The 26,361-nt window shown below is 36.7% G+C and overlaps 1 protein-coding gene across 14 annotated transcripts in view; it reads right to left on the reverse strand.

The window, feature by feature from the left end:
• LOC121316827 (regulating synaptic membrane exocytosis protein 1-like) overlaps positions 1-26,361 on the reverse strand; it is a 127,817-nt gene that overhangs the window by 32,022 nt on the left and 69,434 nt on the right. For 7 of the 14 annotated variants that reach the window (XM_041252058.1, XM_041252056.1, XM_041252055.1 and 4 more), the window contains 17 exons: positions 25,496-25,606; positions 25,039-25,138; positions 24,222-24,345; positions 22,164-22,210; positions 21,852-21,964; positions 20,933-21,063; positions 20,608-20,779; positions 20,017-20,170; positions 18,860-18,931; positions 17,650-17,809; positions 17,240-17,362; positions 16,039-16,101; positions 12,563-12,652; positions 10,908-10,985; positions 6,810-6,881; positions 1,397-1,509; positions 278-393 (listed from right to left, as the gene is read on the reverse strand). In XM_041252058.1, the coding sequence (XP_041107992.1) occupies positions 278-393; positions 1,397-1,509; positions 6,810-6,881; positions 10,908-10,985; positions 12,563-12,652; positions 16,039-16,101; positions 17,240-17,362; positions 17,650-17,809; positions 18,860-18,931; positions 20,017-20,170; positions 20,608-20,779; positions 20,933-21,063; positions 21,852-21,964; positions 22,164-22,210; positions 24,222-24,345; positions 25,039-25,138; positions 25,496-25,606 (1,839 nt within the window). The remainder of the gene's footprint in view (positions 1-277; positions 394-1,396; positions 1,510-6,809; positions 6,882-10,907; positions 10,986-12,562; positions 12,653-16,038; positions 16,102-17,239; positions 17,363-17,649; positions 17,810-18,859; positions 18,932-20,016; positions 20,171-20,607; positions 20,780-20,932; positions 21,064-21,851; positions 21,965-22,163; positions 22,211-24,221; positions 24,346-25,038; positions 25,139-25,495; positions 25,607-26,361) is intronic. The other 7 variants (XM_041252063.1, XM_041252060.1, XM_041252064.1 and 4 more) reach the window with 7 other exon arrangements.

Here is a 26,361-nt window from a genome sequence, read left to right on the forward strand (position 1 = left end):
AATAATAATAATAATAATAATAATAATAATAATAATCATATGCTGCAAAACACATATCATTCAACATTCAGGGAAATTAGAACTTTTTTCAAAGAATTTGTATTTGAGTAACACATTAGCAGTTAGCAAACTTAAATTCTCCTCAAGCTGAAAAAACAATGAAATGTTGTTGTCCACGTGTGATTTCGAACAATCCGAAACATGGGGTACTTCAGGGTGCAAGGGCACAGTGACTAATCCAGTCTGTAGATGTATCGTTAGTACTGTTTGTGCTCACCTCCCGCTTGGTCTTCACTTCTCTCTCTAGCTCTTGACTCGAGCTGGACATCGTGGCTGTTGCGTAGGCATGTACTTTCATTTTCATCTGCCGTGCCCGCTCTTCTACCGCTAGGGCTGAAACAGAGGAGAATACTAGCATCAATTAAACAGCTTACTGCAATTTACAAAGATAAAATCAGTTACAGCATGCACGCCGAAAAGCATAGTAAAGCATTCAAAATATGACAAAGAACAGCCGACAAATACCATAATGTACATCCAATAGAGGCTTGGAAACAGAATCAGTGAGACTGGGCAGAAACTAGAAAAAGGATGCAGAAATATCACATTTTAATTTAAGACCCTGATGCATCACAGCAAGGCTTTGTATTTGAAGAGTAAAGACTTGAAAGTGCTTTAAAACATTCTGTAGGAGTGTACTGGAACACAAGATTAAAACTCCAAATCCTCTTTAGTTCAGAAAAGGTTATTTAAACAGGCTTTAAATGAAGTTAATGTTTTGTGTATTGTATTAAATACAAAAAAAAAAGAAAATGATGGAGCAGCAGAGTGAAAGCATTGTAAACCTGTAGTTTATTTGAAACATTTGAAAAATCTGTATTTTATATTTTATGCCGTAAGTCATTTTCCACTCATAGAAACACCACAGATTAGACCCACTGTGGCTAATCCAATCGCCGGGGGAAACATGAGTCATATGCCCAAGATGTTCAGTAATAAACGTCATGTTAACAAATGTATTTGTTACAAAAGCTACACAGTAGTGTTTGCTATCCCTTTAAGGGTTTTGCTCTTTTTTGTTCAGCAATGGAAACTTGACTGCAGAAAACTTGAATGCATAGTTTATTAATCATGTAAACAAGAGGATCGTTAATAGCATGGCTAACGGCATTGTCAAGTATACTGAAGCCAAGATAACGTCAACCTCTATATAGAGTTGCTTATGACCAGATTAGCACTTAGCTGCCAAGAACTAATACTCATTTGCACAGCTGCCCCTTTATATGTAAAGCACAATGAGAAAGGTCATGATAAAATGGAACTTAACACTAGCAAACTGAATGACAGTAGCAGGAGAGACTCCAGCTCTTCATGTAAACCTTGCCAGCGTGCATACCTTGCTCTACACTGCTGCTCTTTACAGGGACCTGGGGGAGTTGCCTTCCTCTGCGTCCTGACGAGGGAGCTCCTGTAGGGGGCGACTGAGACAGGCTGCCTTGTTGATGTGCTCTATTTGTGGGTAACAGAACAAAACAAGGACGTTAAGCATGTGCCATCAACTTATTTAATCGTTAAAGCATATAATACCTTATGATTCATGACTAGTGCAATTCATACCCCTGCCAAGTAGACCACAATTTACAGGTGGTAAAAATGTGGAATAAGCATTTCACCATGATCTACATTAACAATATATAGGATAAGCTTTCGATCAAATGTAGGCAAGCGATTCTTAAGATTACACAGCCTACCAGGTGGCAACTCATTTAAAAAGGAGGTCACGTAGATTATGACTCCCCTTCAAGAACTAGTGCTATGGAATGACTGGGGTTATTGCTCTCTGCAAACCTTCATTAAATAGATAAATAAATACACAAATAAACAAATATTATTTCACTTACCTTTAAAATGCAGGCATTTGTTTCATTGTTTGTTTTCATTTTCTGTGACTTTTTCAATAGTTTGTCAAATCATTTTTCTGATATGGAAAATAGTGGCTATATCCAATGCTGTGTGTGGGTATGTGTGTATATATATATACATACGCACACACACACACACACACACACACACACACACACACACACACACACACACAAACAGTATATGTATGGATGGATGGATGTATGCCCATCCACTCCAGCCACAGATATAAAAGACCCACTCCGGGCTCATGGTTTTTTAGAGTGTAGGAAAGTTTCTTTGTGTGATTTTGTTTAAACTATTTATTTTTGTTATTTATTAAATATGAGCGCAGCAGTGCCATTTTGCACCGTACAACCTGTGTTTATGTTTCATTTCTTGGTCTGACGTCACCACCCACTCACCACACAGAGCAATCCTTTCACAAGTGTGTGTGTATATATGTATTTTTTTTAATTAATATGACAGTATCATTAAATTGAAAAAAAAATCAATGAAAAAGTCATCCCCATGAAAAACAATATCTTTAAACTTACCACCAGCAAAACACATTGACAAAGCTTTTTCCTTAAATCCTTTTAATGATAACAGTTGATGCATCACTAGCAGGAAAGGTTTGGCGACGGGAAAACTGAACACTGCGGTAAAGGGACTATACATACAGTACTGCTGTACTAGATCAATAGAAAAGTGGCTACTCCACACTTAGTGAGGCACAACACCAAACAAGGGAGGCAGGACACCAGTGCTACATGAAATACCACCTGTCCAGCAGGGGTGCTGGAGCAGACCCTCCAGGGACCATCTGATAGACAGAGTGTAAATGCCTGACACTAGGGTAGCCGCTCGACTGTAACACTAAGCTGATCATCCATCCAGGCAGCCGGCAGCAAAATACTGCAAGCAGGCATAATAAAATACAATGATAATACTGATTTAACATGTCTAACAGCTGATTTCACAGTTCTCTATTAACACACCACACTAGCCCAAATCTTGGAGTATCTAATGTTAGCAACAGTAGTCAACGATTGGTGCTAACTGTAGTTAGGTGATACAAAAAACATGACAAGTGTACATCCAGTCTACTCTGTCATTAACATCTTGTCAGCCTCGTCAACAGTAAAAGAAAATGACAGTGGCGACTTTTTAAAACACATACAGTACTAAGGGATTTATCCAGCATGGTGTTGATCAGGCGCCGGGTACCGCATGGCCACGCACTGCTTTACCTGCATGTATGATGCCCAGATTTTCTGTCTCGCCCTCCAGGGCGATTTTGCTCTGGCAGACTGAGGCAAATGCACCCACACTTCAGTTTGATGGAACTGTATCGGTATAGACTGAGAACTGTATTTGCACTATAATGTACCTTTAAATTTGAGCTATTTTTAAAACCTTTATCTCAGGGCAAGGTGTTTTACATGACAGATCATTAATCACCTTTATCGCATAAAAAAAAAAAAAACTGTTGCCCTGAACATCCACTTATTTTTCCCCCATGGGTACTTGAGCCCTGGAGCCCCCATGTAGTTGGTGCCTTTGGCACAGCTAGTCAAAATCTTTAGGAAGAAGTTAACCTGATCCGCCTATATCCATCTGGGATAAACGACAACTGGATTTAACAATATCAGAAATACACCTGGAATGCATCAGCCACTTATTTTTATGGGTGATCCCAGGATTATGAAGTACAAGTGGCCGACACAATATTATCACTACTTCAGATCTTATGATTGAGTGTTTAAAGTGTTATGGGTGAAGTCTGGAGGACAACGAAAGGATTACATGGACATAATACCTCAATGAGGTAGCAAGAGATTTAGGGCCTCATTTACTGAAGGACACTAAAATTAGAGTTAGCTTGCACGTAAAGTAGTGAGCCTAATGTGCATGATAATCAAAATTTATTGGCCCATTTACTAAAGAGAATGCATTCATTTATGTGCACATTATTTGACTCATTTACATGCCATAGCACGCACTAATTTTATTGCGATAATTTAAAGCGCATGATAATGTCCGAGTCTACACAGGATCAACTTCATATAAAAAGCCCCAGCAGTCCAGGCATATCTTTTGGTCAGTAGCTTATTATGAAAGATGGAGGTGGCTTACATTGACCGAAAATGAGCGATCAAAAGACACAGCACTCGGCTGGAAACAGGCAGAGGCAACGTAAAGTGAAACTGCACTGCTTACCGTCAATTTTAACATGCATTGCTTGTCTGATGTAAAAAAAAAAAAAAATCCTTTTTCCTTTCTCCTTTTATGCATATACGATAAAAGTCATGTTGTGTAATGGCATATCTTTCTTTTTGTTCTTTTGTTCAAATCCAACTAAACAAAGGCTGAGAGAAATTCTAGCGCAATGGACAAATGTGACACTGTTCTGATTTTAGTAAAAAAACTGAAGGGACACAAACCTAAAAATAAATAACGATATGCAAACACACACAGAAAATATGAATTCAAGGTAGTTAGAAATGTATTCGGAACCCTGGAAGTCTTGCTTGCTCCCGCAACAAATGCATAAAAAATATATTTACGTACTTAACTGAAACTGGCAGAATAAATAACACATATTATTGCTATATATTTGTAAATTGCAGGTTATTAAATAGGTTGCAGTTAAAGCTGAATGACATAAATAGCTAGTACTCTAAAGCAGGGATGCCAAACATACAGCCTGCAGGGCAAGTTTTGGCGGCCTGCCCATTAGTTTCTAAAATTGCATTGATGTACTGCATTGTTTTGGAATTCTTTTTAAAACAACTCTCCTCTTTAATATAACGTGTATTCAATATGCGCAGTCTGCATTGTATGAGTGACATTACCGTTAAGGCAATCACAGCTCACACAGGTAGTAAAATAGCCAATCAAATGGCACACAGGATCCATTTCCCTACGCATCTGTGTAACAGCACAGCACACATAATTTGGATTAGGACAGCAAAGTGAAGACTTGTTTAAACTATTTATTTAACTTATGTAACATTTTTAAAAAGCGGTTGGAGAAGGTGGAGACGGAACACAGAAGATTCCAAAATCGTTAGCCTGATGATTCTTTTTTCACTGAAAAATTTTGACGGCAGGGCAATATGTCTAATTTGCAGTGAAACGGTTGCAGTTATGAAAGATTATAACATACAACGTCACTATGCAGCTGCACAAAGGAACGTATTTTGAGTTTATTGGACGTGAAAGAAGCTATGGAGTCTCAACAAAAGGGTCTGAAAACCAATGGAAAGGGCTTGTGTTTTTTTTTTACTTCAAGAAGCCATGGATAGTGCAGAATTACCTTGGGAGAGACTAACTGGGATTACAACAGATGGTGCACCATATATGACTGGGCAAAAGAGTGGACTGGCTAGCAGAGTGCTGGGAAAAATTAATGAAACAAATGCGAAGCACCAATTTTCTTACACTGGATTCTGCATCAATAGGCATTATGTGGAAAAGTTGCAGAATTACAACACGTAATGAGCAATGTTATCAAGTTTGTTTTGAAACTGTAAACAGTCTGTTACCATAATTCTATGCTTCAGTGCGTAATTCTCCCGGTCAGGAGTACTCAATTTTATTATGTTAGCCTCCATGCTGGTCTCAATCGCTCTGTAAACAATACTGACATAAACCTCAGGTGTGACGTGTTTTGAGGCAAAATCTTCTCTAAGCAATGTCGCTCGCGTCTCGTGTGGATACTCCTATTTGACTGCAGTGACCCGTGAGGATGCAGCTTTATCCCCTTACTTTAAGCTGCTGTGCTGATTGCATTTGAGCGCAATACAAAACTCCCTAGTAATAATACATTTTAGACACTCCAAAACTATCTATGACCGAGAGTTTAATTATGTAACCTTTCCACGTTCCACAGATTAAGAACCACTGTATTAAGTAATATGTTGATTAATTGATTGAAACCGTGCCTGCATACTTATTGATGACTAGGAATCGTGCAGTGGAGGTAATGTGTTTTGGGTAAAGTAGTATATATGAGTATATTGGCCTATTTCTGTAGACATTTTCAGGTACATTACGATGTATAACTTTTTTTTTTTTTTACGGTGCGGTCCATCAAGTGAAGAGTTTTAACTTAGATGGCCCTTGCTGCTGAATGAGTTTGACACCCCTGACCTAGACAATCAATTATCGTTTCTGGACTTTTTCCGTTCAAACACGTTTTCATAAGCAAGTAATTCAGCAAGATGTATTTATTTCACGTTAGCGAATCAGGGAAGCAAACGAACAATTCTGTTGAATTGATTCACTAAACTCAATGAATCAATCGAATCGTCAGTAAAAAGAATCAAACTGCACATCACTAGTTTTCAGCCCAGAAAAAATAGCGTCTCTATCAATGGTTAAAGCCTGGTCTTCAAACAAACTACTTATCGCTCACTTTAAGGTGCACACTACGTTTATCGCCCTTTAGTAAATACAGTGTGAATAAAGCTCATCTCATTATTCAGAGTGGGATGCCTCATTTACATAAATTGTCATTCATTACCATACAAATCACATATTCATTCTGATTACCATAGTGCGGCACAATAAAATTAGCGTGCGCCATAACATGCCCACTATTTCGTGCAATAATTAATAAAATTGCAATAATAAATACGGAAATCATGAACGTGCACACTAATTTCAGTTATAGCGCGCCATAAAAAGTTTAGTGCCCTTTCATAAATGAGGTCCAATGTTTCTTCTTGTACTGTAAATACACTTTTACATGGTTGTTATACAAACCACAACCTCATACAAATAATGTATAAACAACCCAGAAACTTGTATGAAAAATATATGAGCAATTCAGAAATAATGCACTCTAGAACTTAGAAAAAAAATGGAAAAACGCATGCAGTGATTGGCACCTGGCCTACCTTTCATTTTCAGAAGCAGTGTCTTTTCTACCATGTTTGTGGCTACTAGATCTGTCCAGCGTTCTTGACTGCCTGTAACGTTTGAAAGTAAAAACAAAATAAAAGCATGAAGAATGACAAAATGATAAAATGGCAAAATGATTATGCAAAATGAATGAATGAAACGTCAGGCTCAATTCAATTCACTTTTTAGCTGGATAAAAACTTCCAGTACATTCTGTGGAAACAACCACCCTTGAACACCAGTATAAAGTCAAAATAATGGCATCTCAAAAATAAGAGCAGCAGTAACAATCAGTGCATCATTATCGACCATGCGTTGATTAAATGCCTGTGAATATTGCCATTTTGTTTCCTTTTTCAAAATTGAGAACCTTTTCACAGGGTTTTTAAATGTAAGATATATGAAAAACTACAAACATTTACAGCATACTAAACTCAGACATTTCTGTCTATATAATCCAAATTAACCAATGTGGGATTTTGTGTTTGTATATATCCTATATATACACTCAGAAATGCACACACACACAAAAAAAATCAGCTGGTTTCTTTAAATGTTTGCCGCTTTATTGACTATAATAGATTGGTGTCTAGTGTATTACAAATTGAACCAGACATCTGAGCTCTTGCCCCATAACACCCGCTGGGAGATCATGCTGTGATGCTTCTCTAAAGTGAGTTGTGCTCTGTGGTAAAAACTGAAGACCTACAGTATCATATAGCAAGGCAAGAGGAAGACAATTATAACACGTTAAAAGAACACTCTCAAGCAGGTCTATTTGTTGTAGAAATTCTTTTGGGAGTCACAGATAAGATGAGCTCCCACTGTAGACTTTACATTCAATCACTGTGTTAAAGATTTGTTAACACATCAAACATTCAGTTTTGTTAAGAGGTGCTTTGGCCTGTAGCGGCACTCTCCTTGCTTGCACAGGTCAGTGGATCACTGTGCTTATTTGTTTTGTTTTTCTCTGTTTCTTTGAATTCTAGAAGAATCATACAATCATTTATTGCAATCCAATCGCTGTGTCTCCTTTGAGTCAAACATTATTTAAGTACAGCAAAGGCACACTTAAAACAGTTAAACTACAGGTGGCACTGTGTCATTTAAAATGCAATGTTAAAGAGAAAGTGATTTTAGACACAATAGATTTTAGGGATACTATAAGGAAATGTAACATTAATTAAAGGATATTGCGGCAGAGCTCTGCCCTTTTTAAATTGGCAGGGATGGGGTTAATTTCCCCTACCTGCCTGGGTTTATCATGTTCACAAGAACATAAGAACATAAGAAAGTTTACAAACGAGAGGAGGCCATTCGGCCCATCTTGCTCGTTTGGTTGTTAGTAGCTTATTGATCCCAAAATCTCATCAAGCAGCTTCTTGAAGGATCCCAGGGTGTCAGCTTCAACAACATTACTGGGGAGTTGATTCCAGACCCTCACAATTCTCTGTGTAAAAAAGTGCCTCCTATTTTCTGTTCTGAATGCCCCTTTGTCTAATCTCCATTTGTGACCCCTGGTCCTTGTTTCTTTTTTCAGGCTGAAAAAGTCCCTTGGGTCGACACTGTCACTGTGGTTGGGATTGATTAGTTGATTAGGTTAATTAACGATCAATCAGTGCCCAGCCACCTGACATAAAAGGAGGCCTCTGCTTCTCATTTGGGAGGAGGGAGCTGAGGAAGCAGGTTGGTGTTTTGTTGGTTGTGATTTTTCAATTTTCTAAATCCAGTGAAGGCATTGCCCAGCCTGGAAACCTTTATTTTGTACATTTTGCTTTTTGTCTTTGTGTTTAAATCACAACCAACAAAACACCAACCTGCTTCCTCAGCTCCCTCCTCCCAAATGAGAAGCAGAGGCCTCCTTTTATGTCAAGTGGCTGGGCGCTGATTGATCGTTAATTAACCTAATCAACTAATCAACCCCAGCCACCTAAACATAATAAACCCAGGCAGGTAGGGAAAATTAACCCCATCCCTGCCAATTTAAAAAGGGCAGAGCTTTGCTCTGCCACAGATATATTGTTAAAAAAATAACAAAAACTGTAATTCAGGGGTCAACAACCTAAATGTTTAAGAACTACCCGGAATTTTCTTAAAATAAAAAATGTTTCCTCATTATCCTAAGTGAACATGATATTAGTAACTATCAAACACCCCCAAACTGCAGTATTATAGTATTTATACACAGCAACATCACAGACCAGCATACAGTTTATGATACTTTTTAAAAGACGCTATATAACTACTGAGCATATGCATTTCTACCAAAATATCCTGATACCATATCAATGACCATTAGCTAAATAATATTGAAAACTCCCATATTTCCAATGCAGTTCATATCACACGACTCTTTCCACACTGTGTGAACGCTTTAAATGATCAACATGAACCCATATGTCATGAATGTTTAAAACATTCACCTCTCTAGAAGAGGTGAATGCCACCATTTTCCCCAAAAGAAATAAAGGGATAGGTTCAACGTTTGGACACTTCAGCTGTGCTTGTTAAAAAGATCTGAGTTAAAACAAGATGTACACTGTGCGGCTAACAAGAAACAACTCAAAATAAAAATAAACCATTCTTACCTGCTTCCAATCGGTTTCTCGTTAGAAAACCGATGTTTTCTAAGACTGGTGTGCTTTTATGTCTTACATTTAGTAATCACAAAGCTTTAACTCATGTCTACGTTTGATTAATTAAAACAGGCTTGACATTTGTTTTTGGCTTCTTTTACAACAGCCAAGGCAATTGTTTTAGGAATCGCAAACTTAATTTAATTCTTCAAAGCTTTTTAAGTTTTTATTCTACCAAGAAAAAATTATTATTTCAGAATTTGTCCTGATAATAAAACCTAGTAAATATGTCCAACTGCGTTCAGTCATTATGTTACAGTTACACTTCGAGCCAGCTCCTTTGTAGATAGTAGTGGGATATAAAGGTACCTCTGGGCTGCTCTTGGTCTAGCACTGAGGTGATTAACAGTCTCCTGTTTTGGAACAACAGGGTCCGTTGTCCAGCTTCTTCGAAAAAAGTGGAAACATGGAAGTGAATGGGGAAAGGATGGAAAAAAAACAAACAAAAAACAACACAATGATGGTTACACACAGTGACAATGGGAATGTATATCAATAGCTGCAGGTTTACAGTCCTGTACCCAGATACATTTCAGCTAGAACCTGTACTGTATTCAGGAACTGAGTTGCAATGTTGTATTCAAAACACTAGATGGTGCTGCCATCCTAAACCATCACTTTCATTTCCACTTTCTAAACCACTGCCATGTTTTGTTCTTTTTGACAAGGAAGGCATCATGCCTCAAACAGCGCAAGTGTGAAAGTGTGTGGTTTGGATTATCACTCATACTAAAAATCTCAACAAAAATCTGTAAAATGTAATTAAAATGCAGCAGTGTGTTGTTTTCATATTGGATACTTTCTGTAACTGTGCAAACTTACAGTGTTTTTTTTTTTTCTGTAAAAGATTTACATTTCAACAATGACTTGAACCTCCACTGCCAAAAAGCAGCTTGAAAAGATGTCAGCTTGACAAAAAAGCTAGGGGGTTACACTTTAAGAATGTGTACTAATATAATGCTAATAAAGCAATGTATGGCTTGCTACCTAATTGCATCAACTTGATGGGTGCTTATATACAGTGTAAATCAGGTTAGGACTTCTGCTGTACTATTAAAATACAAGAATAAGAACATTTGGGTTCAATTCACAAAGCAATTTTTTAAATCCAAAGTTTTATTTATTTATTTATTTTACTATATTGCGTAATCTGTTAACTGAATAGCTCCCACACAGTTCATTAACAGTTTGTTTTTTCTTTCACAAAACAAATACATAAATCTTTGCACTAAATGCTTAGTGAATCTCACCCATTAATCGTGAATTAATCACATCACACAACACCCAACTCTAGTCTAAATGATGACAGATTAACACAATGCACCCAAATGAAAAATACAACTAAACACTACGGCAGGACAAACGACAGGATTCTAAGGGTCTACGTCAGGGTTCAAATTGCTGAATTGGGTCAGGCTTTGCCTGGAACCCTGGGATATTGGAGGTCTTGACCAGTACCTGTCATCCTCCGGGGAGGCATGCTGGATATAAATCCTGGGGCTAGTAGGCCGTCTCCTATCCAGTGAGTGGGAACATCTATCCATGTTTGCCCCATTAATGAGATAGGAAAGACACAGTGAGTTAAGCAGCAGAGTTAACTATACTTCAGAAAGTATTCTAAATGACTAATCCAGTGAATCTAAATTGGGACACTGGTTTCTAGGGCTAGTATTGGGGGACAGTGAGGCAGTAATGTGGAGGGTCACACAAGGTCAGTGGCTGAACAGGGTTTGAAAGTCAGGCCATTCCTTGGCTCTCGGTCCTCAGCTTTATCCACTTGCCAATACTGCCTGTCAATTGTAATGGTAAAGCCATTTTTATATAGGACACGGGATGATAAAATAGATTAAATACAAATAAATAACGTTGCTTCATAAGACCACCTAGCTAGATAAACCAACAACGTTTATCTCTTTCGAGATACTTTGTATTGGACCTTTTCAGATTGTTTACACACATACACACAGACAGACACAGTAAATATACAGAACATTCCATGACTGAAGACTGTAAACATGAATGGAAGTACAAATGCAGAGCATTTGTTTAATGGATAAAGTATTCTAATATCTAAACAAAAGAACATTCACTGTACACTGTTTTACTGGATTACTATGAATCCAGGGTCCTACTACATGGATGAAAATAAAGACTCCTACTGCATAGCAGTTCACCAATTCCAGGTTTTATTACGAGCTTGATCAGCCCCAGTGTATAGGTAACAAGCTCAGGTGTGTCTTATTAAACCCACAGTAAAACCAGGAATGGATTAAACTGCTGTGCAATGGGAGTCTTATTTCTATCCCTGTGTATGTCATAACCAAAAAAACAAGGAAAATATGTAAGTGTTATTTCTGTATTAATACAGCAATATCACACTTGCAAACACATATGGTATTAATAATTAATTCAGATCCTTCTGTACAAAAAAATAATAATAAAACAATACAAGGAACTTCAACAGATTCCTAAAGTGTTTGGACACTTCAGTTCTGGTTTTTGGTCCGGCTTGTTCAAAAGATTCAGTTAAAATTTGCCCAACTTTCACAAATCCAAAGCATGTTTAAGAGTTGGATGAATATGTGTGATGCTGTTTTGTCTTTTGGTGTTCAGAAGCTGGCCAAAAAGAAAAGCTTTCACAAAGGGTTAACTCAGGAGGTATTTAAAGAATGCCATTTCAAAGTCCGTTATTGGAAATACAATGACATGGAACTGCTCTTGACTACTGTGAAAGAAGCCAACATAAGCCTACAGATCAGTTTCCTAAATATCAACCTGTATTTTATTATTCCAAACAGAATTTAAAAAAATATGATTCAAATAACTCATGAGGCAATACTTTGTGAATATGGCCCAGTATGTAAGACAGTAGGTGCCGGTAAATATGTAGATAGTAGATGGTAGAAACTCTTACTGCTTAACAGCTGCATTTAACTGCAATCATAAAGTTTTTGCACATGGAAATGGTACTACTATAATATAACAGAAAAGTGGGTACAGCTAGTGTATGTTGACTAAAATCTAAAATATTTACAATATTTGCAAAAAAAAACCCAAAATAAAATAAAAAAACCAGCACAGATAAAAGAAATTGAAAATTGTTTTCTGTATACCTTTCTCGTTCTGGTGAATGGAAACTAGTATCTGGTCTCAAACAGTTGGTACTAGCACTCCTAACCCTGTCAAGAGAGGGCTGCAGATCACTAGTGCCAGTGCATTGAATCCAATGGAGGAAGATACAGAAGAAAAAGAAAACAAAACAAAACAAAAGGGAATACCATGTTAGACAGAAAATCATAAAGGACATGTAATCTTACAACATGATCAGAAGAAACAATTATGAGTTGACAACGAATGTAGAGAGCGTTCAACGAGACTCCGCCAAAATAATGGTGTGACACTGGCGTTGATCTGATTAAACTGTTATGAGAAAGACTGCTTTGTACTAATAAACTCTTAAGTAAAGGATTTTTGCTGTACAAAAAAAAATCCCCATTCGCCCTTGATAAATCTGTCCGTTTGGATCAGAATATTCCAGTCTACTACACCCACCCCATTCTCCCTCCCCTAATCATTGCTTAATTGATAGGCTAGCTTTATATCACCGTTTGTTTTTTGCCTATGTTAAACACATATACTAGTATTATATCGCTCATTTCTGACTTGCAGCTTTAATACTGCTTTTGAGGATGTTTTTCTTTCAGCAATACCAGTCAATCAGCTGCAGATAATGATGTTTGCCCATCATTTTAAAGCAAACACTCAAAACCCATGGTTTCAGGAGAGAGTGCAAACATCCAAGCATTTTCTCTCCCTCTTACCTATTCATAATTTAATCTGTGAATCTCAGCACTCAGGGGCTAAGAGAATCCTGAGGCTGGGGGGTATCCTGTCTAATCACCGATTTGGACTTCAAACATGGAGCTTCACAAATAAAATACATTCAAATACAATGAAAATAGCCACGCATAAGCAACTAAATATACATAGAGAAAAACAAAATACAAAAAGGAAACATTGATATGGCTTAGAAAAGAAAGAAATTAATAGAATGGTTTGTCTGTTGATTGGACACACCAACCCCAATTACTGTGCACTTTAGCCTGCCTCCCTAACTGAAAAATGGTCTAACGTTGCATGTATTAAATCCACCGAGAAACCATTGGAAGAAAGGGGAGAAGAAAGAATTGCACCCAGTACACATTAAGCACACGGTAGTTATCTAGATACTGACCCCCGTGCTTTGCTTATATAACAGTGTCCTAATACAGTAGTGTAGGTACTTGGACCCATTCTCCAAAGACAAACGCTAGTCCACTGACTGCCAAGTATGTTAAGATGTCTTAATACAGTACTTACATTGTCAATGTGTTCCAGCTTTACCCTGGGAGCTGGAAGCAAATACATTAACCTTTCAGTCCTAAAACATTTTTGTCGAAATTAAGTTATATAATTCAAAATATATTACAAGTTCAGACTGAGACCCAGGAATTCTGTGATGTTCCAACGTGATTTAACATATGGCGCTAAGGACAGCTAGGGCTGTCTTACCAAATCTCACCACCACTAGTTGCTGGATCTGCTACCAGTTAAACAAAGGACTGATGACTAAGATTTTTTTAATGTAGTGTAAGAAATACATTGATTGCATGTGTTTACCTCTGCGTGGTTCTTCAGTCAAGAGGCACATGTCTGCGCCAATGCCAACGCTCTATTCCACTTATACCAATCAGTGACAGTCATGGGAGGGCTACTGACAAAACAGGCCCGCCTCCATATAACATGCCTGACTCTGTTGGTGGTGTTGGTGAAACCAAATTCTGATAGGAACGTAAAGTTGCACTACACAGTACAAACTTAAAAAGGCAACACATCAGATTGATTTTCTTATTGTCAGACTTTACAGGAGACCTGTTGAATAGGGGACTTTAATCCCTGTACTTTAATACCTGGATTCTTAATAAGCTAACACATTTGATCATATACACCAGCATGTGTAAATCCATTATACATAGAGACACACACACAAAAAAAGTTAGCTAACAAGTGTTTTTTAATTGATTTTTCTTTGTATTTTTACAGTATGTAGCAGGCCAAATGGTTTAGTGTTTCACAACTGACCTACAATGTTGTAATTAGACTACTAAATAAAATACTATATAAAAGCAGTGAAATATTGCACTGGAAGAAATGAAACATACTGTGCCTATAGTAATTACTGCTGCACTAAATGTTCAAAGGTATAGGTTCTGATGCAGGAATCAACACCACCTGACAGCTATTTCTGTAATGGCTAGATTTAAAGAGCCAAATCCAGGATGGCAATATACAAATACAGTCTAGATATTCTTAGGTATCTAAGCAGTGTTTGAGGTGTACTGCGTGCAATTAAATAGGTAGCATTAGCAAATAAAAAAACACACATATAAAGCACAGGCAAATACATTAACAGAAAATAATGACAAGACAACAGTCATACTGTAGGTAGTGGAATGTATGGTACACTTTTACTGATTTCTTAAATATTTACAAAATTAAACAGATGCAGTTCACAGGGGATGTATTGAGCCTTCTGGTGGGGGTGTCACTTTTCCTTACAATATCTGAGTGGTTTAATGTGTCTTACCTGTATATATTCCTGTGAATACCATTCACTGACAAAGGCATCTTGGGGGGTAAAGTTTTACTTCTATCTAACTGATCTTCTTATGTTTGTCAGAAATCACACAAACAACACATGCACAAAAATAAAACATGCCAAGTAAAACAGTTTCTATGGTAACATAAACATTTTATAAATTAAAAATAATAAAAGATACGTTATGTTGAATGCACAGCCAGAAATCTGGTATACCCAAAATAAACCCGGTAGACTATATTTGGTAACAGCTGTAGCCAATAAATAAATAAATAAATAAATAAATAAATAATAATTCTCCTGCATCTCCTACAGCAAGTGCTTCTAAATTGCTGACTGTTGTATTTAGTTTCGGAGGCTCTCCAGCTCCAATGTCATCTAAGGGTCCACAATAGTAACTTCAGTCAAATAAGTTTCACAAAACATTTTCAAGAAGCAATAAGGAGGTAGAAGCTCACAGACGACGATTGACTTTGGACAAAAAAACCCCAGCAGATTTTAACTAGGACTTGTGCACGCTTTGACTGTGACTGCAGCCAGAGAAAGTTTTATTGCAGTAGTGTTCATGGGGGAACATTATAGAAGCAAATATATTCATTGCATATGACGACTGTCTTTAAGAATGTCAACTCGATACTTGAATAAGCAGCTGTGAAAATAACCTATAAGAAACACAATCAGTAAATAACAAGATGGGCTGTGAAAATTAGTTCTACTATTAGTTAAACTTAAATTTGATAAGGTTCACTTTCTACATTTTTTTTTTTTATCTACCTTTATTACATAATAATAGTACTTACCATGCAAATATATATATATATATATATATATATATATATATATATATATATATATATATATATATATAAAACATAGTACTTTATATTTAATGGTTTAGTATGGATTTTTAAAAATAACAACATGAGTTATCAGACACTTGTAGTTATTTACCTGTTAGTATGCAGGCACTCTACACTTGTCCCTCGTTTTGCTCTGGGCAGCATGAGGAACTCGCTGCACAGATAATATGCATGGGGTGACATAGATAAAAAGAAATATGAAGCAATCAACCAAAAAAAGAAAGAAAATGCATATTGGTGAGTTAGTGAAAATGCAAAAAGAAAGGGCAAAATCAAAAAATCGAGCAGAGTTTTTTTCCAGAATCATCTAAATTATTCTAAACAGGCGGAGAAGTCACATATTGCATAACATTACCAGGCACAAGCCTGTTTGTACGACACATGGCAGACACACGCTCACAGCTGCCACTTAAGCAGCTATGGAAAAAAAACAGAAAAGTGCAGATATCTAAAAATATGCTGGAGAAGATTAACCCTTAGCAAACGTCTTTAGCACATGTACTGCTAGGTTGGAGTATTAATGCCTAAAGAGAGGTCTACAGCACATCTAATAATACCTCCTTTTTCCCTTTGTTAAAAACATCTCTACGCAGCATACGGCTGGAGGTAAAACTGCACTATCTAGTGGGTGAATATTTTGGTGTACAGTTTGGTCGCTCCTGTTTTACTGTCAAACTGAACAATGTGCTGCTTGACTTTTCCACCAAGCTGACATAACTGTTGTGTAAAACAATGTTAACCATAACCACAGATGTAAATATTTACCCCTAAACACCATTCTCATATTGTTTATTTAGACCAGGAGTGGACACAGCTCCAGTCCAGGTTTCTGTTACAATCCATATTCTGAACTGTTTAATTAAAAAAAAAGGTAAAATAATGGAAGTCATGGAAAGGTGTCAATCCAGAAAATGATTTGATTTGATTGGGTTTCAAAAGAATGCAGGTAATAAAGAGTAAAGACTTTAAAAGTCAGGGCATAACTCAAAGACACATAGATGTGACTTTAATTTGTTTATGTTTGTGATAATTCTGGGCCTGTTTCAAATGTGATGAATTGTGTGGTATTTTTCAGATGTTGACTTATGGACACCTGGGGCTATCTTAAAACCTCCAAACTATTCTCACGCATGACCTGAGATTGATTCAAACCCAGGCTTCTAGAGATAAAAGGCATGAGAAGCTAATGAAGAAAAAAAAATGCTGATAGTAGGGCCACACTTCATCAGTTTTAAAAACTAGGATTCCAAACAGCAACAATATAAACGGTAGCATTTAAGCCAATGTATTACCTTTCCTCTGAAAAATACTGACTGTCCATATCCCTAGACCTGCGTTCTATTGGACTTCTAGAGGCAGCCTGGTATCTAGTGGGAGAACGTGACCTTCGTGATTGATGAATTTCATCTAAACTCCTACAAAAAAAGTTTAAGACAGTAAGACAAATCAGTCTTCATTATATAATCAACACAAAAAGGAACAGGCATTACATAGTGGCATATTTACAGATCACCTAATTGAGTTAAAGGGAACATAAATTTAAGCTGAATTACAAAAAGAGATTTTTCTTAGAGCTGTGTCTCTTTTTTTAAGTTTTACAATATTCCCAGTTGTACCAATGGATAAAAATGGGAGCAATGGCTTTAGGCAGACCCGAGGGTGTTACAATGCAAGGTTAAGGGTGACGTGATTGGAGAGGCACCTCTGTAGTGGCACACTTGGTATTCGGGACCGGGTCCTGCCCTGGTTGTCACCGCGGTGAGGGGACACGGATCGTGAGCGATGATGTGTCGTTCTCTGTTGTTCTGGCACAGTAAGTGTTGTGGATTTACTTTCTCGATCGTTTGACCTACATTGTGCAGCTAGACACCATTGAAATAAAAAAAGAAATGCAGTTACAACCATGTGTTAGCTTAAAAGCTATTGCACCTAACAAAATAATTCCATAAATCACACCTGTTCTTCACTCCCATTGGCTACATAGCTCTGAATAGGTCTTCATTTTTTAAAGGAATACAGGTTATAGCAAGCATATGTTTAGAATATATGCATAGGTCATCTTAGCAGTCTCTTTTGGGTCCAAACATGTTGGATGAAAGCATGTCAATCAACATGGGAAGGAGTTGCTTAACAGGAAAGAAGAAGTCAGTAAAGGGGGGGAGACAACGTTGCCCTCCAGGTGACTAAATAGGAAAGCATGGCTTGCAAACAGAGAATCGGAGTGTAGTACCAGGTATCATGTAACATGTGTTTCTTTCAAAACTGCACATTTGAGACATTTACATGAATGGAAGTGCACAACAGGTACGATTTGGTTAGCTCCAATCACTGTGAAGTTGCAACAAAAACAGTGTATTAGTACAACTTCAAAAAGTATTTTTTAGCACTGGGCAACATTCACTGTAATGAGAGTATTTAGTCATGCTGAGTTAATCTACGATACTGCAAAGCAGCACAGCTTAACGACAGTTAATTGTTAAGGTGCTGTTCTCCAATATGCATGCAACTTTAAGAAAGAAAAGGCAGGGTTATATTCCACGTGACGTTTCTGTCCTTTAAACGTCATGCATTTTATTTGTTTCATTTAGTTGTCTTCAGGGCTTAAGCAGGAAGGCAGATGCTATAAAATGCCTACAATTTTTAGTCAGAGAACAAATACACAGTTAATTTGTAAAATGTTTTTTTTTTTTTAATTTAATGGACTGCAGCTGTTTGTTTTTTTGTTTTTTTTTCCTTTGATACTGATGCCTTTGTTGCATCAATGAATAACATCCACGGTGCCTTGCACACTACTAAAGCACACGATGCATCTGACATTACCGCAGGTTGTTTATTTAGATTACTGGCCTCCTGGTCAAGTCCTGTAAACTACAGATTAAAATAACTGAATCATGCTCTTCAGCCCCACCCACCTGTTGAAACTACTCCAATACCATCAGCAACATCATAATCTGAGATGTCACTATCACTGATTCGCTGAGATCCTGCATAGTGATGGGACAAACACACAGCTGCAGGACTGGGGTATTCATAACATATTACAAAAAAATGATGTTCACACATTGTCTCAGGTCCAAATCAGCATTCCCAGTTTACATTCCCAATATCACTGCTACCTAATAGACTGTATTGATATGTAACAGATAGTGGACAAATATTTCTTGCTAAACATTTAGTAGGGAGTTCTTTTTTCGCAAAGGCTTTTTTCTGCTTTACTACCTATTTATTTACACTTTTTTTCTCGTTAATATAGTTGCATTTGTTTAATCAATGTAAGAACCTGAAAATGACAACTACGATGTACCAAACATAAAGGACAGCTAAGAAAATAGATTTAGTATAGTGGGCAGGACTACTGTAGTACAGGTGGGCAGTAGATTAAAATGTGAACTTCCTTATTAAATACCATAAATTCTAAAGATAAATAAATAAATAAATAACATTAAAACATTTTAAGAAGGTGTATGTTTTTAAAACAATTGTATGACAGCTACTCTTTCAAAATACATTATAGTATTTACATTTGTGTTATATATTTTAGTGTTGAAAAATGACATACTGTTTGAACTAATGTACAGTCCAAACAAATTACAAGTAGGTACTTGGTACAGCCCTTGGAAGCAAAGTGCAGTTTTTTTTTTGCTTTACAGTGATAGCCAATGGGCTCCCCTCCACACATAAAGAAGCCCTTGGGATAGGTGTTTATTTCCTCCTGGACCTCTATAGGCTGTTTTGAATGGTACATTCAGCAAACCCCTGACGTCGTTTTATGATGTTGACAACAGTTAGGGATAGCACTGAGCTTGATAGAGTTATTTCAGTTAGAACTTACAGAAGATTTACTTTTTTTTGGGGGGGGGGGTTGTTAATATATAAAACAGTATTTGTGAAAGTTAATTAAGCAGTATTTACCCCCATATTTGTTACTATATTGTCTGAAATACAGTGCATATTCAGTCATTGTTTCCAAATAAAACAAAACACCTTGTACTTGACCTTGACCTGAATTCAATGAACTGACACTGGGGACACCACAGTGGTCTGTGATTATAAACTTTAGAACACTTACTTTGTAACTTTTTGCAAGGGCTTTCTCCCTGCACACGTCTCCGTGGCATATATGGTGATGGCTGAGGCAGAGGTAGTGAAGATATATCATGTGTCTGAAGTTTATACCAATGTGGTTCATCGTCCAAAAGGGCTGTCTCCAGCTCCAGGAGGATCTGCAAAAAAACAGCATGTTGTAAGAAGTGTTTTGTGGTTTCAGTGGTGCTGTTTAGAACTAAAGATCTTGCCTGCCAGCGTGCAGGCTCTATTTAAAATGTAATTGACTGGAGAATGATAATTCCAATAGTTTTATTTTAACAAAAAAATTAATTTAAAAAAGCCCTGTTTACAAAGTTTGAAATTTTAACTGATATTCCCAATACTGCCCTCCATTCTTGTTGGCATCTTTAACAACAGTCTAGAATTGTTTCATCGCGAAAATCAAAACTGTCTGAACAAACATTCTTAAAAAAAAAAAAGTAAGACTTTAGATATTTAAATGTAGTTTGTTATTATGAGTTTGGGGTCACCTTACCTTAAAGATGAATAAACCTGGACAGGTTAACTATTAAAAGACATGTCATTTTGTTTTTGTTCATTAGCTGTATGGTACCTCTCCAAGAAATTCACTTTGTTCCTCTTGTACTCTAGGTTGGTCCCACACAGTGATTTCCAACATTCTTTCTAGGAAGTCCTTCCGATGCACATGGGAATAGATAAATGTTTGGTTCCACTTGGGCTCTAAACTTTTCTTAACTGTTTTGGTCCTCCTTTTACTTTTGTCACTGAAACAAACGCAGTATCAAGTTAGTTGTACAGCATTCTAGGGCTTCATTCCAGCACTATATCATTCTGTACCGTCAAATTAGACAACATACTGCTATCTAGTTAAACGATTTAAACAAATACATATTTTCATACTAATTCATGAAGGTTACCTCCTGTCTGGAAGGAAATACATTTTGACATATGGATTTCTTGGCCGGCCATCCATTCTCGAAGGGAGGTCCGTTGCTTGAAGCACGTTTACTATTAGCTGGTGTCCTACTTTGTCATACCACAACTTTACCTAGAAAATATATAAACATTGACGTTCATGCAAATGAGTAACTATAAACAAACTGAAAAGCCACCAGATTTAAATAATGTTGTGCAAATAGGTTTTATGGAGGACAAAATTACATCTAGAAAGTACAGATGTGCCTGCTGCAGTGCAGATATTTATAGAAGACAAATCTGTGCTACAGTACTTGTGTTCTTTTCTTCCACCTTCTTTAACTTTAATCAGCATACCACTGTTCTCATAAGTCATTAATTGTTTTGCTTTTCATCTTTTCTTCCCCCAAAAGTTACAGGTCTGATGGAGGCACTCTGTCCATTCACTACCTGTTTTACACCTCATAGGACTCTACGTAGTTTCCCTATTACCTATACAAGAAAAAACAATAAGTTAAGAACACATAGGGAATGGAGGGTGTAACTCTGAAACTTGTATTACTTTCTGTTATTTAATATATGATTGCTATATTAATAAAAGGTATACTGTTATGAATACTAATAAGAAAACAAAAAGTAATGGTCTTTTACAGTTGCCAGAAGCCCTGTTTCTGGTTTCAAGTGGTCAGTTTAGGCTGACTGATCAGTTTGTAAGTGTGATGTTTGTAACTTTGAGGTTCTATTGTGACACAGGAAGTGAACATAAAGCAACTGTGTGAGAAAACAAAAATATCAACAACAAACCATTAAGGTGCCTCTGAGAATGCTACCATGTTAATCTGAGGTGAGTAAATCTTTATTTTTTTTTTAAAGCCACGGTTGATACACTTTTAATGCACAGGTCAAGTATGATATTCTTACTGAAAGCTGTCCGGGTAAAACCTGGGGTGCATCTTTGAGGGTTCCGGGACTCATTGGGGATATAACAGAAATAGAAGGCCTCTCCATTTTCTGAGACTCAAAAGAACTTGAACCTGGTAAAGAAAAAAAAAAAAAAACACAAGGGCACGCTAGAATAAAAACATACTACAGAAAGTTTTTTTTTATTTTTCTTCAGACAAATATAGGTGTTTCTCAGCATACTAGTTTTGTAAAATGAATGACGTGTTCACAACAGGTTGTGAAAGTTACACTTGAAGAGAATGTAGCTGTAAAATGTTTTTAAAAACTTACTAGATTCTAGTGGAGGATGAGATGTTTCTGGGATTCTAGGAATATCTCTGCAATTCAGAAACAAATAGAAATCATAATACCAACACAAAGTTTATTTTCAGCCACTGAACGTACCACAAGAATATTTACACGTGAAGGGGGAATATCTTGCAACACAGTCATCTGAATCCAGTAATCCGGGAAAGGGGTGTACAACACAATGAACACCATCATCAGGCAATATGCACCATCCAATAAATACAATTTCTTCAAATGCAATTGCAATTATTAATTTTAATACAGTTGCATGCACAAATTATTTTATGTTGATTTGGCCATTTTACAGCAAGTTTGGATTCAAGGGAACAGTATCTTAAGTTGTATGTCATTGCATAGAACTTTCATGGTCTGTGCTATTTTATTAGAACATTGAACGTTTGTGTATATGAAAACACATTTAAATGCATTGCTCATGTTTGAAGAATGCATTATTATACTCAGACCTTTCATTACCCCTTTTACAAGAGACAAAAGGGACACCCTTGAAAGTCACAATTTTCTAGAGTGCCGAACAGCAAAAATAGAGTAGAAAATGTCTTAATGAGAGGCCCTGCAGATGCCCACTGCATTATAATATAGACTGTGGCCCGATGGTGTTAAAGCACTCAGTCAGAAAAGGAGAATGTGTTCGGACTACCAGAGCTATACAGTTTACTTACTGGTAAGCTTTAAACACCTTTCTCAAGAAGTTTTTGGAAAGAAACCAATGACACATCTTATGATAAAAGAAAAAAAACTGAAAGAAAAAACCAATAAAACACAGAAAATAAAAGATGTAAAGAATACAGAAAAAAATTGATTTGTAGTGCAAGCATTAGTCTTAAACACATTATCGCTTTGAATTAAGTGTGAAAAGTCCCCCTTTTAAATGACTACTCCGGTAATGCCTTACATACTACATTGACATAGGGAATATTTCAAACAAAATGTCTACTCAATCTACTCTCCAACATCGTAATGTCCCTATCTGATGGAAGGTACCTTCAGACAACAAATATGGGGAGACTCTGTATTCAGCAGTGGCTTGATAACTGTGTTATTAAAAATACAATCTGAGAGTGCCTAAACAAAATAGTGAAACCAGTGTTTGAAACTTTATAAAAGCAGGGTAATTACACCTGTTGGCCAGACCAAATTCCCTCTGAGAAATCCACTATACTCCTCCTGAAAAAGGCAGAAGGTCTCTATGGAAATGATCGCGTATGCTCACAATCCAACCTAGTTCATATATATTTTCATATGGACGGATTATGTGTTGAAAAGCTGCCAAGGTTGAAAAGAGATCTGCTAGCAAGCACAAACAGCGGACGGATGTTTGCGAGAGAAAGCAGAGAGGAAGAGATCAGACCTCCCCAGGAAGGTTGCCACTTGGCTGATGATGCTGCTGTTTTTCCATCTGTCAGACACACTTTATCAAACAGTTTGTTAACACAGCAAATTAGCATTTTGGTAAACTTGTGTTGTCTCAGAAATAAGGAGACAAATGGGTCAGTTTTTTTTTTTTTTTAAATCACCTCTAAACAACAAATGAACAGATATTAATCAACAAGTAAAGTGAGTTTGAATTGCGAGAATGGTTTTAATAAGTATACTTAATTGTTTAATTGCGGTGGCGATTCTACACGGAGGGTATTGTAACACCATGGAGTAAAATCGAATTGCTTGAAATGCTACATGGTAAACAATATTGATCAAAATAGTGTGATTATAGAGAACTTTGCACTCACACACACTTTTTCATTTAACCTTGCAGTTGTTTTTTTAAAAATTGTATTTAATATTTATTCCTGCTTCATACAGTCCCGTCCAATCAGACAGAAAGCACATTAGCACGAAGATTAATTTAGTGACAGTACACGCAACTCACATTCACTTTACATGTTGAATAAAATCAATACATTTGCAGTTTAAAGAGGTGAATTGAAAAGCCTGGCCCGAGATTATACAAACTGTATATTGCAAGCTTTTACAATTAACAGATTTAAAGTGCAACAATGCAAAAGAATGTTAATACCTTACCTAATTGGCCTTGAAACTACTATTTCGACTTGAGGTTCAGATTTAGACTCCAAAATGATATTGTAAACTTCTTTTTTTGTCGCTCCAGGTAATGGCTTGCTGTTCCATTGCAGCACCTCGTCACCTTTCAAACACAGAACTCAAATTATTTTCTGAAAATGGCTGTGTTCTTCACACAAAAGTGGAAAATCCACTGCACCCTGTTTTGTCGTGTACTACATACCAAATTAATTTTAAGTAAAGACAAATAACTATTTTACAAAACATTTAGCCGGAACATGCATATTTTATATTTTAATTACCAACAACGATTACCTGTTAGATTGTGCAGTTTAACTGCAAGCCTGGTTTGGAAGATGAATAATTCTGGCACATTGCTGCAGAGAATTCAGTGATGTAGCTTGTGCCAGTATAATACTGTTATGTAACAGGTTGGGGGGGGGTAGCACATGCAGTAAAAGTTGGTACAAGACTGACCCCTGTGGTGTAAATGAGGTTGTGCATGAGAAAGCAACACATCAGGTCTGTAACCTCTTACCCATACGAGCTTGACTCATTTATACATTGGTTAAGATCTAGACTGGCAAATATGCAAGGTACTCAATTCACTCTCAATCTGCATATGTGCACTGAGTTGCCATGTGATCCCCATGCCTGTGTTAGGAACGCTGGCACTCGCCAGAACTCCTACGTGAACAGTAATACATAGTGGTCTACACATTATTTAACAGAAGCTGTAGTACTGTATTTATTCTCCAAAATGTACAACAATGTAGGTATTTCAGTATTAAAAAAACATTCAATTGCAGACACATACCTGCTCTTAAGTGGCCAACGACGTCCGCTAAGCTTCCTCTCTTTACTTTGGTGATGAAGGCACCGAGTCTTCCCGTTTCTGTAATCTTCCCCCCAACAACCTACATCAACCAAATAGGATCACATAGCGATACTGCCCCAACTGTTGGGAGGTAGAGTAACAATCCAAAACACCAGTGTTCACAATATCTCAGATACTTGTTAACTATAACACTCCTGAACAGTTTAATACAAATTCAAAACATATATTTTTCAAATGCACTCCCTTATTCTTCACCAGAAGAAAGACTAATCAGAGTTAAGCAAAAGAAAAAAACAGTCCTTGAAACTACATTTAAAAAATATATTATATGGTATATATATACCTAATATTCAGGACTAGATTGATATTATAAATCATTTAATTTCAATTATTTTCTTATTTTGCTTTGTTACTGTACTGTAATTAACATACTTACTTTTAATCCAAGTAATGCACCTGACTCTTTTGTCATAGTTGTTCTCTTGCTTAGAATAATGCGTCCAATTAAATGATCACCTTCTTTGGATGGCTGCCATGTAACAGGATGCTGTAAATAAGAAGGCATTGATTTAATGTGATCACTTTAAACAAATTCCATCTAAAAACACGAAACATAAAGACACTGAATACCTCTCTAGGTTTAACGGTGCTATCAATTACTGGCATGATTCACACTGTAATTATCTTGGCACATGTTTAATTGCGCAGGTCACTTGCTGCACTGAGATATTGCTTTCCTTTCTACTTTAGAAGTGCTGGGCTGTTAAAGGGACAGTGACTAGAAAGTGTTTCTTTGCCTGACCTGACATTGTTTGAAAGAAGAAAAAGTTGTACTCTCACACTTTATTACTAACTGAGCTACTCACGCCCATTAATCCCTGCTAGACAGTTCCTCCAGTACCATGCATTTATCTTGCTGCAAGTCATAATAAAGCAAAGTAAAGCCATGCATGTAAAAACACATAAAAGACTAGTGAAAGTGGTAAAAGAGCATGTTATGGCTAGAAATCATGGTAGATGTACAGTAAATCATTAAAGCTATATGGGTCTTGCAATAATAATACCATGTCAACTTCAAATGTAATAACTCAAAGTGCAAGTGTAATAACATGTTAACTGCAAATGAATTACTGTACAACATATGCAGGCATAGTTAGTACATTGTGCAGTTGTTTTAAAAAAAAATTGTATTACATTTAAAGTTAGTATTACTGTCCTGTTTTTTGACCATCTACAAACAAACACCCATATGGTTATTTGCAGGACTTTTGTAGTGGCTGTGATGTTTGTTTGGCTGGGTTT

The sequence above is a fragment of the Polyodon spathula genome, chromosome 6 (genome assembly GCF_017654505.1).
Source record: "Polyodon spathula isolate WHYD16114869_AA chromosome 6, ASM1765450v1, whole genome shotgun sequence".
Classification (NCBI taxonomy): Eukaryota; Metazoa; Chordata; class Actinopteri; order Acipenseriformes; family Polyodontidae; genus Polyodon; species Polyodon spathula.